We start from the raw sequence: 19,317 nt of genomic DNA on the forward strand, positions 1-19,317 counted from the left end.
TTTTGTAGTTTCATGAGTGTTTTATCCCCTCTTATAATTCATGAGTTCAGACTGTTCTGAGCTTATGAAGGTATATAAGCTTTGAAGCTGTAGTTCTAACCAAGAGGAAGAGTTGGGAGTATGAGGAAGGTGAAGCTTATGAAGGTATATAAGCTTTGAAGCCGTAGTTCTAACCAAGAGGAAGAGTTGGGTGTATGAGGAAGGTCAAATGGAATAGAAAAGGGAGTCAAAGACAAGGAAGGTGTTGCAAATGAGGTAGAGCAGGATGATGTGGTTGGAGATGAGGTGGATCATCAATGTAAGCGTTACCACCAAATGTGTGTCGAGAAGGTTGGATTGGCTGAAGTTAGCATTTTGTTTGGATTATCTTCTTGCTTATTCTAAAGATCTGTGTTACGCAAAGTATATGCTGGTCAAGCATATGAACACAATTTTCTACCAGCTTAAAAGAAATGTGATGTGAAGCCTCAGGTTAAAGCGAAGCCAAAGGTAAAGGCGGCTAAGTTGTCCATCAACAAGAAGGATGATGCTACAACTGTCTACCAGCTTAAAAGAAGTGATGAAGCCTTAGGTTAAAGCGAAGCCAAAGGTAAAGGCAGCTAAGTTGTCCATCAACAAGAAAGATGATGCTACAACAGATGATGTATCACATGTAGGGATATATGCCTATGCCTTCTTATCAAGGCTATCTCGAGAGAAGTCGGACTTTTATCGATATGGCCGCGTACATCATCAAACACAGCCATAGTTACTAGGAACCGGAATGAGCACAAGAACGTAAGACCACGAAGACGGAAAACGCTCCAGAAATTGGAAACGGAAACAGATGAGAACGGACATTATGAGAAGACATGTGTAAGGGGGATATTTATTGCAGGAACAATGCTATAAACTAATGCTAATGCTTGTGACACATAACATGAAATGGACGCTTGGAACCATATAGAGACCAAAGGTAGTGGACATCTTGTAACAAACTTGGACACTCCAAGTCAAGATTCTACCACGACGACACAACAAAGATTCACTTCAAAACGGTTCACAATTCACATTTGAGTCGACACGGCCTGGCGTAGTTCTGTGCCTAGAGATATTGGCCCCAGAGACTGGCGCCCCTTTCGGTATTTCTTTTTGTATTAATCTGTGTTCAAAGTACAAGAGAGTGGGTAGGTGCTGATGCTTAGACTTTGCGTCCAGATGCTATAAGAAGTGAGGGCCTAACGACTTATTTATTGGTTACAAGGGATGCCCAAAAGCAGATCCCCAAAAGTTGCCATTCAAAAGCTTGTGAAGTTAAAGCAATAAGCTCCAAAAGCAACTCAGCGCAAATCCAAGAATTCCGTACACTGTGTCAACGCGGAAATCTGTATGGCAGGCCACGTCAACAGTGTCAACGTGAAAACCGGTGGAAAATCCGGAGCTGCCACGTTAGCCTGTCTCCGCGTTTTACGAGCATGTACGCTGTTGCCAGCCAGTGTGAGTGTGTCCTGGCATGCCACGTCACCAATTTGTGACACATCTCATTTCCAAAAAAGATAGAATACAACTAAAATAAGAAGAGAAGTTTCTCAATAAGAGTAGCCGAGTTACACATCTAGTTCAAGATCCCCAAATTCACGACCCCAAAATAAGTATCAATGTCATCAATAGGATGGTTGTTGAGGCACCTCAAATCAACAGCTTGCATTGGCACATCCTCCTCATCCTCCTCTTCTAAAACAAGTATCAATGTCATCAATAGGATGGTTGTTGAGGCACCCCAATGCTTCGAGGATGCTGGATTCTGCAAATGCTCAAAGAGATGCAAATTCGCACCCACAAAAACCAATTCATTGGCTTTTTCAACTTTGAGCCAGTTTTCTTCTTTAAAGTGACGTGGCTAAAAGAGCTCCACAATTGCTCCAAAGAAGAAGAGCTAATGCTTGGCCAGAACTTGATTGTCAGTTGCTGCAACTCTGGAGTGTCTGCACCATAATCCTCCCACCACACACGTGGGTGCGTGTGTGGTGCGATCGGCCATTGCATCTGCTCTTCCCAGCCTCCTGCCACCTCTTGGTCAATGTATTGAGTACTTGTTTGAATTGTGGATCTAACATGAATGCTGCAGCATGCATTTGAGAGTAGTATGAGTCCCACCTTGCTTGACATAGATCTCGCAGCATCTTGTACCGCTTCTTGTTGGGCTCAATCTCCTCCAGTTTCTCAATCATCTTGTCCATTGCTTCGTAGATTTTGCCAATGCAAGGTTGGAGAGCATCACCCATTCGCAATAAGTGGATGATCGGTTTTGCAAGTGCCACTATACGCTTCATTTGTTCCCACCAATGCGGATATGTAGCATGACCTACATAAGACTTGCCGGTTGCTGTCCTCGATAAATGATGTTTCTCATACTCATCACTAACCGATCACATTGACCTCAACCCTGGAGTGCGACCTTACTAAGAAAGTTGACCCCTACCTCTATCCGCTCGAAGCTGAAGCTGACACTTCTCATTACACGATCGTGATCAGATCCAACGTACTCCATTTATAGCAATTGAGCGAGTACATTGTTTTGACGGTCATTAGCTGCTTAAGAGCACCTACACATTTTACCAAAGATTTCAACATCAAAAAGTTATACCCACAACTTGGTGTCTAAGTATTTGCGAAGCTCAGGAGTGGACTTCTTCCTGAACTCAGTCAACAAATATGTGTGTTTGTAGATGAAGTTGACAATCTCATTGCCATCCTCAATGACGGGTGCTATCCACTCTAGCTTTCCATTGTCCTTCAGGAGATTATTCAAGCAGTGCGCCATCCAAGCTGAGAATGCGATGTGGGGAAATTTTTGCTCTAAAATTTTTCCTGCAGCCCTGTTTGTCGGCGCCCCATTTGCAACAATCTGGATCACTTGTTCTTTATGAAACCGGCCCATGGGGCGGTAGGCGTTGGCTTTCACCCGAAATTCTCTACTTTAGACACACACAGAGTACTTTGCAAGGGTACCCTGTAACGGGGATTAACACCTAAGTACACACACGGCTCGGGAGCTAGAATGCTCCGAGCAGACGCCGACAACCTGTAGGCCCCAAAATTGGCGCCCCTTTCGGTATTTCTTTATTCTGTAACAGAGGGAATAAAACTTGTGATCTCCTACAAGCTGCCCTGCACAATCTAGGCTAAGAAACACCTGTTCTGGCCCGATTTCGGCAGCATAACTGTACTAGGACGCTTCACAGTTAGTATCCCCACGCAATAGGTGACTTTCCCGACGCATACGGACACTTTGCAAAACCTGGCGAGAATCTGCAGCACACTGAATCCTCTGTTTTCTGCCCCGAAAATGCGCCAGTTCACCTGTATAGCGGTCCCCTTGCGTCCCCGAACCTCCTGGGGGTATCAGGGTCCGTTTAGGGCCGAAACCCTAAACCTGCAAAAATACACAGCAGGCTGTAATTCCTTGTTTTGGGCTCCGTTTCGCGTGCCGGTCGCATCTGTAGCAAGACCTCGAGCTCCCGCACCTGTAGGGCTACTTGCCCTTTGAATTGGACGAGATTTCTGACGTGAAACCTCTCCGAATTCACCTGTACCTGCGGGGGATTAGCCGCTAGCTAATCCAGTACCTGTGCAAGAGGCTCTTGCCTCGGCAATCTCACATAAACCCACATAACTGTACATTGGTCAAATGAAAATCCCACTAGTGGGGCATAACATATTGCTCGTAGGGGGGAGAGAGAGCAATGCGTAGCGTGCAAGGCATCACTCCTGGCACCGCACTGTACATAAGAGGGAAAGGAAGCACTCCATAGCTCTTAACCTGTGACAAAATGCCAATGAAGCCCTCTCCTAGCTTAAAATTCAGCGCATTTTTTCTGTAGGAGGCAAGTCCATGAAAAACTGACACTTGGCGCATTTACAAGCATTTGCCCGTTTCGGGTTTGCCGCTTCAAAATATCTCAACCGACGCGTCAATTGACTTTGCGGCAGAGTTGTAAAGTGTTCCCCTAGTCATACCGGAGGTAATGACGCGAACACATTTCACGGCCCAAAATAGCAGTTCCCTAAATTTCAGGAAATGATTCCGTTAAGCAAAGCTTCTCAAAACATTGTGTAGAGTTTTTCCTTCAACCTTGCGTAGAAAAAGCAATTCCGTACAACTCAGCCACGTCAGCACTGTTTCCGCATTCTGCGCCGCAAATTGTGGAGGTCCATACGGTGCTACCACGTCAGCATTACAACGGGATTTTTCGAGTGCCACTTTAGCCAGGGTGTGTGTATCTGTTACCCTACTTGGAGTGTGTTCAGACCATGCCATGCCACATCACGGGTTTGTGACATACCCCCCTCTTGAAAGCATTGTAATCGCCCTCGATTACTCTTGCAAAACAGACAGAGGCCATAAACTGTCTTAGTAGACATTGACTGTTAGTACACACATCTAGCACATGTACCAATTGACAGTCACATCACAGTCGCACTAGAAACACACATCTAGCACATGTACCAATCGATAGTCACATCACAGGACATCACTTGACATCACATGACAAATCACATTCAAAAATTCATTCGGATCTCAGACCATGATTAATCGGCAACGTATTTAGCAATCGCATCTAGATCCACTCGGGACCTCATCTATCGAGATCTTTCAGATCGAAATGCTGTAGTCATTTCGTCTATCAGTTCCTGCACTTAGACAAGTCAAGAACTAATCAGTATCATATTATCGGGAATTCTAGTTCATAAAGTCATACAACAGAATACTGTCAGCTCACAGTATCCTTGAAACTCAAAAGAGACATCAATGACTTTAGTATCAAAAATCGGGGCAATGTGTTGACAAAGGAGTGGAGCGACTCCCCTCTTGTGCATACCCACTGCACCAAATTCTGCCCAGCTGAGTTCAGGGTTCAATTTGGAATAGACTATGCTAAACCGAATGCTTCAAGGTAAAGGAAGGTTCACAATCTGAGGAGTATCTAAAACCAGCCTGTACAACGTAGAGGGCAGTACTATTTCAATTACCTGTTTACTTTACACAGAGCATTGAGAAGGAAAGAGAACACAGATTCGTCCAGTGACTAGAATGTCACTGCGCACACGAGACCGACACCCTGTAGGCCCCAAAGACTGGCGCCCCTTTTGGTATTTCTTTATTTGATTTAAGGTAGACGATCCGACCACTTAGTACAAGCTTTCACAAAGCTGTCCAAACCTGGCGAGGGTTGAAAACGCAGGTTTTCGACCTGATTTTGGCAGCATAACGGCGCAAAAACCCATGTAGGTCAAAAGTACCTGTCTAGGGCGGATTCCCCCGCTATATGGAAGCTTTTTGGTGAGCTGTCACAGAAATTCAGCGGGCTGTAATTCTCTGTTTTTCACCGCCGTCGGGTGCCCAAAAGCCTGTACACGCATCCCAAGGCTCTCACGAGGCTCCCCTGGTGTTCCCTTGTAGTTTAGGTGCGAAACCCTAAACCTGCAGAAAAACACAGCAGGCTGTAATTCCCTGTTTCGGATCGTTTTCAGCGGAGCGTAGGCGTGTCCCAAGGGCTCCCGCATGCAATGGGACAGTTTCCCTGTGAATTGGACGAGTTTTCACGCGAGAAAACTCTCCAAACTTGCAGTCTTTCGCGATGGAACTGTGCGCTGTGGGGGATTAGCAATTAGCTAATCCGGTTCCCTTTCAGAAGGTTCTTGCCTTGGCAAACGCGCATAAACCCCCAGAACTGTACATATTCATCTGAGTAGCCCAACTAGTGGGGCATTACCATATGTGCCAAAGGGGAGATAGATGCACGAGAGCAAGTCATTGTGCTACATGAGACAGAGGGGAAGGCAAGCTTTCCATTAAAGCTGTAGACCTACACCCACTACTCACACACACACACACTGTAGGTCACTTAGTGAGCAAAAACCAGCCCCCAACCTCAAATGGGCGCCTCCTCTTGCTGAGGTGTAGGTGTCTAGTTTGCCCCTTTGAGTTCATTCCCTAGTTCCCACTGACTTATAAAGGTATAAGTGACTTTTCGAGTGGCCCAGACTTCATTTGGCGCACACAGGCTTCCACACTCATCAGAATTCAGTGCTAACTGGCCCGACCAGTCCCAGGCTGACTGACCTAGACTCTCGATGTGAGAAACCTATTCGGCCACAGCCGTTTCACACTAGCCATGCAATGTCCCCTTGCACCTTTTCAAGGGTTCCGGGGAAACCAAGTAGAAATATAAATAAATAAAAATATATAGTACTTATTTACGAAAGGCAATAGGGAAAATACACCTCTTGGTGACAGTATCTGCCAGGTCCTCCTGCTCCATCCACTTCGCATCCAATGCAGGATAGTTCTTGAATTTAACCAAGAACCGCCTTATCATTGTACTTTTTGCATTTCTATCTTAATGTGCCAAAATCTGTTCTGGAACGAGTATCTCCTCGTTTTCCTCCACTTCGGGTTGCTCATCTAACTCCCCATCATCGGGCACATCGCCTTTAAAAGGCTTCAGGAGACTCACATGAAAAGCATTGTGAATCCTCCAAGTATCGGGCAGCTTCAGTCGAATGGAGACATCATTTATCTTTTCGGAAATTTGGAAAGGTCCATAGTATCTCATGCTAAGCTTTGAAAAAAGCCGCTGCTTTTCCTTTTTCTTTCTCAAGCGTGCCTTCTCAAAACGTAAGAGCACCCAATCGTTCTCCTTCAATTTCAAATCGTGACGATGTCGATGTGTTGCCTTTTTGTGTCTTTCTTGAGATTTTTGTAAAGCCTCCTGGACCTTGGCAAAAACCGTGTCCAAGTCTCGTGTGTACTCATCGGCTTCAAAAATCTTATCTTTCATGCTTAGGAAGGGTGGAACCTTCGTAGCACCTTCAATAATCTCAAATGGTGTCTTTCCCATCGAAGAGTGAATCGTGTTATTGTAGGCAAATTCCACTAAAGGCAAATAGTCTTCTGATCCGAGATGTAAGACTTCAATAAATCCAGTGCGATCGAATTTGCAATTTCCGATTGCCCATTTTTTTGTAGGTGGAAAGATGACAAGAGCTGCAACCGCGTGCCAATGTTCTCCCAAATAGCCTCGTGAATCTGGGGTCTTTGTCGGAGACAATTGTCTCAGGCATGCCATGTAATCTGAAGATCTGGGCCACAACAATCTCGCTATGTGATCTGGCTTGACTGTTTTCTTCACTGGAATGAAATGAGCTTGCTTGCAAAGTCTGTCAATAACAGTCCAGATACCATCGTGCCCACTCTGTGTTCTCGGGAGATCAAAAATGAAATCCATTGCAATACTTTTCCAGGGTGGGTGGGTATGGGTAAAGGCTGTAACAATCCCTGTGCTTTATGCTTGTCAAACTTGACTTTTTGGCATACCAACCAACTGCGTACAAAATCGTCCACGTCTTCTTGAGTCTTGGCCAAAAGAAGTATCAGTCGACACCTTTCAAGGTGGTAGCAATGCTGCGGTGACCTGTAAAAGGTGGACAGTGGCGTTCGGTTAGAACCTTTTTCCTTAACGGTTGTGTAACTCACAACATGGTTTTCTTCATCAAGTAGCCATCCCGAATGGAATATCTCACTACTACCTACCCATTCCATATCCGAGTGAAAATATCTGCAAAATCTGTATCTGTGGCATACTGATCGACCATATCCTCGAAGCTCCTATGGTGTATCGCTGAAATAGCCAGAACCAACGGCTTCGGGACAAAGCATCTGCCACCAAATTCTTCTGTCCTTGCACATGGACAATCTGGAAGTGAAACTGGGACAAGATGTTCGCCCACCGCATCTGCTTTTCCGATAGCTGCTTCTGTGACAAGAAGTAGCGTAAACTCTGGTGATCTGTGAAGATTGTAGAATCGGCTCCAAGTAGGTAATGTCGCCACTGAGTAAGAGCATGGATAATGGCCAAAAGCTCTTTCTCATATATCTGTGCTATCAATTCTGGCCTTGAGAACAATCGGCTCTCGTAGGCAATGACATGTCCTTCTTGCATTAAGACCGCACCCAGACTACGAGCACAAGCATCACAATATACTTCAAATGACTTCTACAAATCCGGCAAAGTCAAAACTGGTTCTGTAGTCAATTTCTCTTTCAATGTCTGAAAGGCAGTCACCTCTGTGGGTCCCCACGAGAAAGGGTCTCCTTTCTGTGTCAAGATATGCAAAGGGGAAGCAACCTCTGCAAACTTTCTAATGAACCACCGTTAGTAAGAACAAAAGCCCAAGAAGCTTCTAACTTCATGGACATTCTTCAAATCGGGCCAATCACGGATAGTCTCTATCTTGGCAGGGTCCATCTGCACTCCTGCTGTTGAGACGTGTCCCAAAAAGTGTATCTCGGGTAGGAAAAATTCACTTTTATTTGCATTAATCACCAACTTGTGATCTCGTAATGCCTGAAAAACCTGCAGTAGATGTTCTCTATGTTCTGCCTCATCCTTGGAGAAGTCAATAATGTCATCAAAGAAAGTGGCCACAAAAGATGTGTACTCTCTGAAAATCTTGTCCATCATTTGGTTAAAGGTCGCTGGAGCATTGGTAAGCCCAAAAGGCATCACCAAAAACTCGAATAAACTGAAGGTTGTTCGAAAAGCTGTCTTGTAGACATCTCCCGGCGCGATTCGGATCTGATGTTATCCGCTCTTCAAATCGATCCTGCTGAAACAAGAGGATCCTTGTAGTCGGTCTAGAATATCATCGATCCTAGGAATCGGTAATCTGTTCTTGATGGTGATTTTGTTGAGAGCTCTATAGTCAATGCACATTCTCAAAGATCCGTCTTTCTTCAAAACCAACACCGGAGAGCAGTAAGGTGAAGTACTCGGTTGGATAAGACCCTTTTCCAAGAGGTCTTTCACTTGGTTCATAATCTCTTCATTCTGGGCTCGGCTCACACGATAAGGTGGTCGGTTCGGTGGTGTGCTTCTAGGTATCAGATCAATGGTATGATCCTCAGGACGAGCTGGTGGCAACTCGCCTGGCAGGCCCTTAGAAAAGCAATCGGCATGAGTGTGGAGAAAATCTTGGTGTTCTTTTTCTAGATCAGACATATTTGTCTTATGATCATCATTCAACTCTTTCAAAAAGATGGAGTAAACAAACAGACTGGATTTCATTAATTTTGAAACGGTCGAAACCGATACAATAGGGACAGACTTGCCCTTAAGTTTCACATCAAGTACAATGGTTCGGCCCTTTTTTGTAGTCGAAGTCGCTTTTCTCGCCCGATAGTCGATCATGGCGTTGTTCTTATGGTACCAGGGAATTCCGAGGAGGATATCACAACCTTCCAAGGGCATTATGTAGAAGTCCTCGTGCCCCAAATACCCCTGACAATGCAAGCGAAGTTTGCCAATGACATGTGTAATGGCTATGTCTCTGTCGGGTGTCGCTAGAACTGCCTCTGCTTGTGGCCCCATCCGATTGGGTGTAATCTCGAGCCGTGCCGCCAATTCAAGTGAAATGAAGTTGGCCTTGGCTCCTCCATCAAAGAAAATCGATCTTTCACTTTGCCCCAAGCTCGACAAAGTTCTGTACTCTCATCAATCGTGCTTGGGTCAGTACGCATGCAATCTGGAACCAGTCCTGCTTTCATCTTGCCTTTCCGTCCACGTTTCTCAATTGCTTTTGAACTCTTTGGCCTTTCTTCATCTTGTTCTTTCTGTGCCTTTTTAGGGCACTTTGCAGAGATCTGTCCTTGTTTCCCGCATCCAAAACACTTCCCCTCTTTGATGTAGTTGGCTCTTTCCCGAGGAGTGAGCCGGGGTCGTGCATCCTTATCTTTTTGATTTTGGGGGCTCTTCTTCTTTCTACTTTCATTTTTAGAAGTCTGTTCTGTTTTCTGCCTCATGATCTCATCTGTGGGGTAAGTCAAACTTCCCGAGTGTATGGCAAAGCCCCGTGTCGCATGACTCATCCGTTCTTGAAAAGAATCTGACTTTTGTTGTAAGCAGTGATCTCGGATCTCCGTAGGAAGTCCCAAGGTAAACCGCTCAATCTCTTCTTTAAACGAGATTTTCTTAAATGAAGAAGTGGGTAGAAAAGAGTTCCAAAATCTCTCACAATATGCGTCCAAGGTATCTTTTTTGGTCATCCGGAGATGGTTCCAAGCAGTTCGTATATCGCGTTCGTAGTCCCGATTCAACCAGGAAGAAATAAAAAGCCTTTTAAATTTCAGCCATTTAACTGGCGCTTTCTTGTTCATAGAAGAGTGGACCACCATGTTCGAGCATTTCCCTTGAAGTAAGAGGTAGCCCTTCGAATCTTGGAGTGCTCTGAGTGATGTGCTCCAGAGGAAGCTATATCAAACTGCTGTATGAAGGCCAAAGCCCTCGAAGCATCTTGGAATCTAGAAAAAGTGTCAAATTTAATTGACTGTCCACCTTCTTTAAATTCTCGAACTTTCTTGCTTTTATCCTCTAGAAATTCATACTGGTTGGCTTTATAAATTTTTTTCTTCTTTGCATAAAATCTGTGATCATCAGAGTCCGAACTATCTGAAGACGAGTCCTCTGTAGAACTGTCAGTGATCATCGGAGTCCGAACTATTTGAAGACGAGTCCTCTGTAGGACTGTCAGAAACTAGGCGAAACTTAGGCTTCTTTGCCTTTTTCTTGCCCTTTTCGAAGCTTTGCTTTTTCGCTCGAGTCGGAAGAGCTAGAAGAACTGTTAGATGAAGAAGAAGAAGAAGAAGAACTTGATACTCCTTCAAATCTAACATGCTTCTTCTGTTTTCTTGCTGAGGCAAAAGCAGATTGACGACCCAAATAACCCGGGAAGTCAGTTCCTTTCTTGTGCTTTTTGTCGTGCGTTTTGGCTTTGTTGGTTGCGTCAAAAAGCTGGGTAACCCGTGTATCAACCACCTCTTCTAATTCTTGCTCTGTTAACATCCTCGGAGTAGTAGGTTTCTTGAGTGCCGGTTTGAGGGGTGGTTCTGTGGCCTTCCGCCACTGAGAGTGCACTTCGTCGAAGGATGTCTGCGCCAAAAATTTTGCAAATTTGGGATCCTTCGCAAGATTGATCATCATCTTTGTCGCATCATCAACCAATCGTCGACGCTCCATCTTTTCAATCTTTGCCTGAGTAGGCCGAGGCGGGCCATACTCCTCCTGAGAATCTGCTTCGTGATCTCTTCCCGCATCCCCAGATGCAGAGGAAGTCGACTGATCTCTGTTTGAATCCATAAGTGTCGCGAGAAAAAGGATCGGATTTCCCGGTAGAAGAGAAATCGGCCGTGCTCTGATACCACTGTAACAACTTGGACACTCCAAGTCAAGGTTCTACCGCGATTTAGCAGAGATTCACTTCAAAACAGTTCACAGTTTATAATTGATTCGACACAGCCCGACGGAGTTTCATGCCTAGAGATATTGGCCCCAAAGACTGGCTTCCCTTTCGGTATTTCTTTTTGTATTAATCTGCAACTCAAAGTACAAGGAGTGGGAGGGGTCTCACTCTCAAACTCTGCGTCCAGATGCTCTGTGGAGTGGGAGCCCTGCCCATCTATTTATTGGTTTACAAGGGATGCCAAAAGCAGAGCCCCAAAAGCTGCCCTTTTTTTAAAAGCATTTAAAAATAAAGCAAAGCTTCTCAAACGTAGAGTTTTTCCTTCAGCCTTGCGTAGAAAAAGCAATGCCGTACAGCTCAGCCATGTCAGCACTGTTTCCGCATTCTGCGCCACAAATTGTGGAGGTCCATACGGCGCTGCCACGTCAGCATTACAGCGGGATTTTCCGGGTGCCACTTTAGCTAGGGTGTGTGTGTATCTGTTACCCTACTTGGAGTGTGTTCAGACCATGCCATGCCACGTCACCGGTTTGTGATAGAATCTGCCCCATTTGCATTAATACATAATCCCTTGAGCAAAATATGAGCAAATTCTGCAAAATTATGACAAATTTTGCTAAAGCCCCAAATTTTCCGGGTTCGAACGTGCACAAATGTCAATGAAATTGACTCAGCTGATTAGCATACAACAGGTTTCAGTTTTTGTCCGAGTTTCCACTAATTGATATTGTGGAAATTCTGTTTATCCATTGTGTTTAGTATGCTCCATCAACAATCTATTTCTCCATCAGCTCTCTTTATGTAATGCTTTTGTTTAGTACTGTATGGCGGTTGAGTTGGCCCTCCCATCTTTGGAGTCATGATAGAAAGTTAGGACATTGAATCTGCGTGCCCCATGCAGGTGTAGTGCGTCCTACTGGGACCTTCACCGGAAAATAGTATCCTTGATGATTGGACACTTATGACACAGTAATATTTGTCAATACAATGAACGATAAGAGTCGATGGTGATATTGTAATTTGGACGACTACCATCGAGTCTTTTACTTGCAAGTGTGTGCATGTGCTCCTTTCGCTGATTGCTGATTTGTAACCATCCGATGCTATCCAGGAAAATTTAAATATTTATATGTGAGCAGTAGTGAGCACTTGCTAGTTGATACTTCTATGGCAAAATGATTTTACCACTAATTCCACACATGCAAGACGTGAGTAGCTGATGAGTCTGTTAGAGGCTGCAAGATCCCGATACAAAGCAAACGGATCTTTAACAGAAAACAAATCAGTAGGTTTGAGAAAGCTTGACTTGGAAAAAAGCATGTGATGAGACATGTTAAGAAAAGAAATGGTCTTGCAGTGTGTGCTAAGGGTATAGCAAGGTATCAGGGGCCTGTTAGAGGGATTAAGAGGATTGCAGATTAGCAATGCTCAATCATTTTGATATCTTGATAGATTACTGTTTTTGGAGGAGAATCTCCTTATTATGTGGGATCAAAGCTTACAAAGCGAGTAATGAGAAATATTGAAATCGGAACAATTCATGAGAAGATTGGAATGAAAAGTCACTAGGGGTCATTGTGTGAAGTATGTGCCAAATGTGCATTTCCGTGTGTTTGCAGGTTGCTAATTCTATAGCAAGATCCGGGTATGCCTTGTTGAACCCCCCTTTTCTCCTGTTTGTTTTTATTGTTTCCTGTCGGATGGGTTGTGCTTTTCTTTGTCATTCCCGATGCAGTTCCTTGTTGGTTATGGACATTAGTGTCTTTAAAATTGTTTGAAGCATGTAGTAATTGCTGCTTTTCATCTGACAATGGTGGGTGGAGCAGGTATTGGGTCTCCCATTTGATGTTGAAACTGAGGAATTAAAGTACTATATGAGAACATATGGTGAGCTTGATGACTGTATAGTCATGAAGGTATGTTCTTGCGCTAAGTTCTTGGCTAGCTACCTTTCACCTGGGAAGGTTTTCACCAATGTGTCGGCTGCTCCTCTGCAGGACCGCATGACAGGGCAGTCACGAGGCTTTGGTTATGTAACATTTAGCACTGTGGAGGATGCTACGGTATACTTTTCCTGCGCTCTATATGATCATAAAGCGTTTTTTATTCACATGTGCTTTACCTACAATTTTATTGATTAGTTAAATTTCTAGTCCAGAAAGCTGTCTCATCGCAACATGTTTTGAATGGTCGTTCACTAGATGTCAAAATCGCCACTCCGAAGGTAATACTCCAAAAAATGGCTGATTGAAGGGGTTTGTATTTTTCTAAGAAAAAATTGGCAGGATGAGATGGTTCCTTCTGCATCGAAAAAAGTGAGCCGGATATTTGTTGCAAGGATACCCCCTCATGTGACTGAGGGAATGTTTCGAAGGCAAGTGTCATGCCATCCTATTCATATTACGTTCGTCCATCCTTATATTCTGCAGGTTGTCTGATCTTTTTTCATACGCTGCAGTTATTTTCAAAAATATGGAGGAATCGTTGATGCATATATGCCCAAGGTCAGGTTTTTAAGTCTTCTTGTGTGTTGATTGTCCGTTTTTAACATTTTTAGAGGTTGTGGTATGATATTAGCTTTTTTGCATTGCAGGATGCTGGTTCTAGATCACATCGTGGGATTGGCTTCGTCACATTTGATAACGCAGGTCTGCTTCATTTTGACGTTGATCTATGCTATGTAGTGCTGTACTTTATTTCTCTGCTCTCACAAAGCCAAGTGTGTCAATGATTTGTAGAGTCGGTGGACAGAATCATGAATGAGACGCATGAGCTTGGAGGCAGTTTGGTAGCTGTGGACCGTGCAACACCCAAGGTAGAATTTCTGGACACATTTTTAAAGCCTTTTGCAGGTCTGTTTTTGAGCTCATTCAAATCTTTATCTGCTGTGTACAGGACGAGACTCTGAAAGGGTTTGGAGGTAGGCCTCAGTACGATCAAGCTGGAAGACAGCCTGATCAATCGGCAAAAGCACTTCCTGATCAATGGGCTAAAATGGCTCCAGAACAGTTTGGCTTTTACATGGCTGCTGCAGCGGCTGCGATGGCCCAGATGGGTGCACTTGGGGGCTCTATGGAGGGAGTGGATCTTGCAAGTTACGGGTTCCCTGGGTTTACAGCTCCTGGAGGAGCAGACAATGCTTCAGAAGTAGAAGCAGCAAAGAATGCTGGTGCCCAAGCTAACGATCCATCTGGTGGTGCGGCTGAAGCCTCACAAGAACCTCCATCATCAGCCACTGGATATGCAACTCAGGGTAGTGCTCCAGAAAACACTTCAGCTGCTGCTTCTGGTTATGAAACTGAAGCTGCGGCACAAAACAATGCAGCCTCTGCTTATGGCCCTGCTGCCCTTTTCAACAGTATGTATTCAATGTTTTCTGGGTACGGTGCCAACCCAGTTACATCTAGCATACCCTCTGCCGTGTATGGCAGTGCCTCCCATGGTTCTGGGCCAGGGGGAATGAACTTTCCTGCTGGATATGGACAAAGTGCTGAGTACAGCACTGCAGCTGCTGCTCCAGGTTATTACAATGCTGCAGCAGGTGATGCAGCTGCTCAGGCTTACGTGTATGATCAGGGTTCAGGTACCCTTGCGTCCGGTGCTTACACATATGGTGGTTCGGGAGTCCCAGGGCAAGGATATGACAGTGGCGTCTCATATGCTGCTCCGGAGGTTCCCAATTATGGGTACGGTGGAAGTGCTTCATATGCAGGGGCAGCCCCAACATCTGGTGCAGGACATGCTTCGAATATGTACGATCAGGCCGCAGGAAGGTATGCGCCTAGTAATCCACATGCGTCCACAATGGGCAACAAAGTATTTGTTGGGAAGCTTCCACATGAGGCAACTGCCGAACACTTACGAAACTATTTCAGCTCTTTTGGCAGAATTGCAGATGTGTATGTCCCAAAGGTAGGTTCTTATGAGTTAGATGTGCGGTCACACTATCTTAGAACTTCGGTCATGTGGGTTTAATCATTGTTCTTCTTTGTAGGATCTCAAGAAGACTGGTCATAGAGGTTTTGGATTTGTGACCTTCTTTGACGATGGGGTGGCTGAACAAGTAGCTCTCCAATCGCATGAAATTCTTGGGCAGCCTGTAAGTATGATTGTTGAGTATGGTGCTTGTAGTATTAACTGTGCTGCTTATGTAATTTATTGGCTTCGTGGTTCTTGATTGCAGGTTGCGGTAGATAGGCCAACTCCCTTGGACAGCACTGCAAATACTAGTTATACGGGCAATTTTGCATCACAGTCCGGGGTTGGAGATGCGAGTTCATGGGGTAATGCTGCTGAGCTGCAGAGGAATTATGAATATGCTAGTGCAAGGGTAAGCATCTGAAGTATGCTTGACGTCGGCGTTGCTGTTGAAGGCAATCTTACTGATCTGCATCATTTTTCCAGCTTGGCTTTTTTGCTGGGGGGCAGCCTGGAAACCCTTACGATGGAGCTGCTGGTGCTGATCGAGTGTCGCGTCCTTCTGATTACAGGTATAGACCGTACTAGTAAAAAAAATCGGCGAGCAATAAGCCTACCTGCAGGGAGGTTTCTTCTCAGATTCTAGTTGTAAGCACAGAGGATGCTTCTCAGTTGCTGGGTGTAAGTTTGGCTATTGGAGCTTTATGCATTTGACATGAGGCAGTCCAAACGAGGAGCTTCAAGATAGTCTAGTATATGAAGACGTGTTTCAAGATAGTCTAGTATTCACAAAGCATGATAATCAGAACAAGAAGTGAATCACCTGCTTCAGTTTTATTGGGATGTATTTTCTGTGAGCGTGTGCAACAGAGAGGTTGGGATGTGTTTTCTGTTGGTCAAGTTACTTGCTGAGTGTGGCTTTGTTAATGCCTTCTTTATGATTGCCGTCTTTCAAAAAGTTGCACTGTGAAGGAGTGAAATTTCTGTGCACGTCTTAGTTTGGCTTTGCACCAGAAGAAAGGATTTTTGATGCAAGAATGTACAACTCTGTTCTGTATAATTGCATAGCAATTGCATGAAAGGACTGCAGGGATGCCCCCCCCCCCCCTTCTCCCTTTTGAAGGAGTCACTACTCTTGAAGCAATAAGTGTCACTACTCTTGAAGGAGTTGACTATTGCGAGTGGTTTTCGCCTATGTGAGTGATGTATCTTACTATTTACAAAAGCACGGTGAACATCTTAAAGCTATTGGAGCTTTATGCATTTGACATGAGGCAGTCCACACAAGGAGCTTCGTCTTTAACTTAAACACTCTCCCCCCTGTCTAGGATGGGTCTGACACATTCTTCCAATTGGTGCTTCTGAATATTACAAGTGGCTTTCCAAAAAAGTTGCCTTTATGAGTGATGCAAGTGGTTGCAGGTTTAACTGATTCCTAGTAGTGATGCAATGAGGGGAGAAATTTTGCTGCAAAGGTCACAATGAATCTACTTAGCCAAATTTTGCTGCAAAGGTCACAATGTATCTACTTCCCCAGATTTTGAGGTTAGAGATATTTAAACGTTTCTCAAAACTGTTGCAAAGATCTTGTTGGATGGTACTGAACATTTTACGAGGGAAAGAACTCCTAAAGTTCCTCACTGCATTCCAAGCATTAGTCCATGTTTGAATTCGTCTATAATTGTTATCTTTTGAAGGTGGAAGGTAGTGCTTTGTTGGGTGACCTGTTGTGATGTTTATTGCTTCAACCCAAAAACCATATGATAAGTTTGCATTGTAAAAGCATACTACTTTTTTTTCTCAAATTGTTTAATTCATTATCTTGTAGCTCCATTTTTGGCAAGGTTGTGAGGAGCATTAAGCTCTCTAAATGCCATTCATAACCAAGCAAAACAATGGAATTCTTTGAAGATGTATTCGTTACTGTTATTTGTACTTGAGACTTAAATCATTTGATTAGGTTGACTCTGAATCAGAGAATTAAGTTTGAAAGACACAAAATGCACAATCCTTATTAGAGCCATTGGACATGTGCAGACTTTATCAAACAAATAGCGCCATTTAGTGATAGGTGGTGGGCATAAGCCCACCCACATCCAAATGCAATGGGTCTAATTTCTTGAGCTTTTTGGCTTGCCCAAAAGGGGTGAGGCTTTAGTGATGCCTCCCCTTTTCGTTAATGAAAAAGGAAAGGTTATCTTTTTAAAAATGCACAATTTTTGGTTGGTTGAAAAGGGATAGAAGATACTCATTACAAAGACTTTGAAGATAAGGCATTGATGATGGTCAGTGGCGGATGATGCTATGGGATCTTCTCTTTAAACATTACATGATAATATTTTTGGTTGGTCTTTTTTGGACTGAAAGCCATGAACTTTTGGTGGAGTTATTACTGGACGACGTAGACCTCTCATTCCTCGTCTCAAGCGGGCTATGCACGCACATCTTAGGTTGAGCTCATAGTGCACACCCTCTTACAAGCTCTTATGTTATCTTGAGCTAGTAGTGCACACTCATTGGTCGTGATTTGTGACACGTGAGATTATGCTATTTTCCCTCCCCTCCATTTGTGCACCACGCTCCACGCTTCTCTTTTAACCATCTCTACTACCTCCAAATGAGAACCCTCCCTCATAGCAATTCCCCAAGGCTAACGTTGTCCCTTGCTCTTCTCAATGTTGACAACATGCTTTCCGTCTTGCTTGAGATCATCGAGATCAATATATACATGAAACTAGCTAGAATGGGGGCAATTGAAGGTTGAAGTCCAATTAATTTGTCCCTCTCCATCAAGGCAGCAACAATTATCTTCATTTTTGTAAAGGTGTGCCTTTGGGCTGGCATTGTTGGCCATGGACATTGAGAGAAAAGCTGAGCAGCATAGCATTATAAGGGTGGGTGGGGTGGGGGGTTTTGCAAGGTAGCTTGAAGCACAATAGTAGGTGGCGGGCTCCAATGTGATAGTAGAGGAAGGTGATGTTGCAAGCGAGTGTAATAGCGGGCAAAGCCAGGATCTCGCAAAAACCTAAGGGCAGTGAACACAAAAAGTACCGCATGCTTGGCAAGGTTTGTGATGGGTGTAGGTAGAGCAATGCATGCACAGGGGTGTTAGCTTGTAGGTAGGTGGCTAGTAACTCACCACATATCTACACCTCTCTCTCTCTCTCTCTCTCTCTCTCTCTCTCTCTCTCTCCACACAAACATCTTCAAGATTGGGTGATTGCTATCATTTCTTTCCATCATAAGAGATCTTGGAGACTAAATAACACAACACATATAATGAGGGGTGGTGAGGGGATCGACGACCCGAAAGTCCATACCGGCATCTCCAGGCAAACTAAACCCATGCAACACAAAAGTCAAGGTTGTATGGGGACTCCGCTAGCCCCTCACGGCCCGATTTTGAATCCACAACCTCATGCCCAAGGTTTTGCATCGCACGGGCTAACCACCTCACTTGCTGTTGAGTTGTCCTTCTGCCTAGGGAGCACCAAACACATAGTCAAAGGGCACAAATGGTGTGCATATCATGGACAACACAATGACACATTGTACTTTGTCAATAGGGTGCCATACCTTCAAATGTTCTTGAGCTTTCCTTCTACCTAGAGAGCACCCAACACGTAGTCAAGGGTACAATTGGTGTACATATCATAGATAACACGATGACACATTGTACTTTGTCAATAGTCTACATCACCAAGCTTGACCTCCCAGAACATACAATTGACCCTCTTCCCTGTCAATGGACATTGTTTTCGGAGGGTTGCATTGAGGAATGCGACAACACTTGAAGCGTCATGTAACACCCATCCATCATATTTCAAGTGCTCCTATGTGAGAGCTGTTTTGAGCACCACACCATCCCCATCGTGCTCGCCCTTCCCATGGCCATATGCAAAGAAGCTGTGCATCATCTCAATACTTGTCATATTGAAGTATTTGGCTACAAAATAAAATTAATGCCTTGTGAAGCCGCACCATCAGACTTCACCCATTGTCGTTTGACATTGTATCTTTGACCTTTCGATCATTCATTATGCAAAGGAAAGCAGTGATGCACAAATAAAGTGTCATGGATTTTGTCATCAGAGATGTAGAAGTGGGTCGTCTTTTGAA

At 44.4% G+C, this 19,317-nt stretch overlaps 1 protein-coding gene across 1 annotated transcript in view; it reads left to right on the plus strand.

Moving 5' to 3' along the window:
- Positions 1-16,188, plus strand: part of LOC147433763 (uncharacterized) — a 36,196-nt gene extending 20,008 nt beyond the window's left edge. Inside the window, exons 2-12 of the mRNA XM_086490378.1 lie at positions 13,107-13,196; positions 13,278-13,343; positions 13,439-13,504; positions 13,566-13,654; positions 13,739-13,784; positions 13,874-13,928; positions 14,019-14,095; positions 14,176-15,192; positions 15,275-15,379; positions 15,464-15,610; positions 15,685-16,188. Of these exons, the coding sequence (XP_086346504.1) occupies positions 13,107-13,196; positions 13,278-13,343; positions 13,439-13,504; positions 13,566-13,654; positions 13,739-13,784; positions 13,874-13,928; positions 14,019-14,095; positions 14,176-15,192; positions 15,275-15,379; positions 15,464-15,610; positions 15,685-15,786 (1,860 nt within the window). The 3' untranslated portion in view covers positions 15,787-16,188. The remainder of the gene's footprint in view (positions 1-13,106; positions 13,197-13,277; positions 13,344-13,438; positions 13,505-13,565; positions 13,655-13,738; positions 13,785-13,873; positions 13,929-14,018; positions 14,096-14,175; positions 15,193-15,274; positions 15,380-15,463; positions 15,611-15,684) is intronic.
- Positions 16,189-19,317: the final 3,129 nt, after the last annotated feature.

Source organism: Adiantum capillus-veneris, chromosome 19 (assembly GCF_014529385.1).
Source record: "Adiantum capillus-veneris isolate H3 chromosome 19, ASM1452938v2, whole genome shotgun sequence".
Taxonomy (NCBI): domain Eukaryota; kingdom Viridiplantae; phylum Streptophyta; class Polypodiopsida; order Polypodiales; family Pteridaceae; genus Adiantum; species Adiantum capillus-veneris.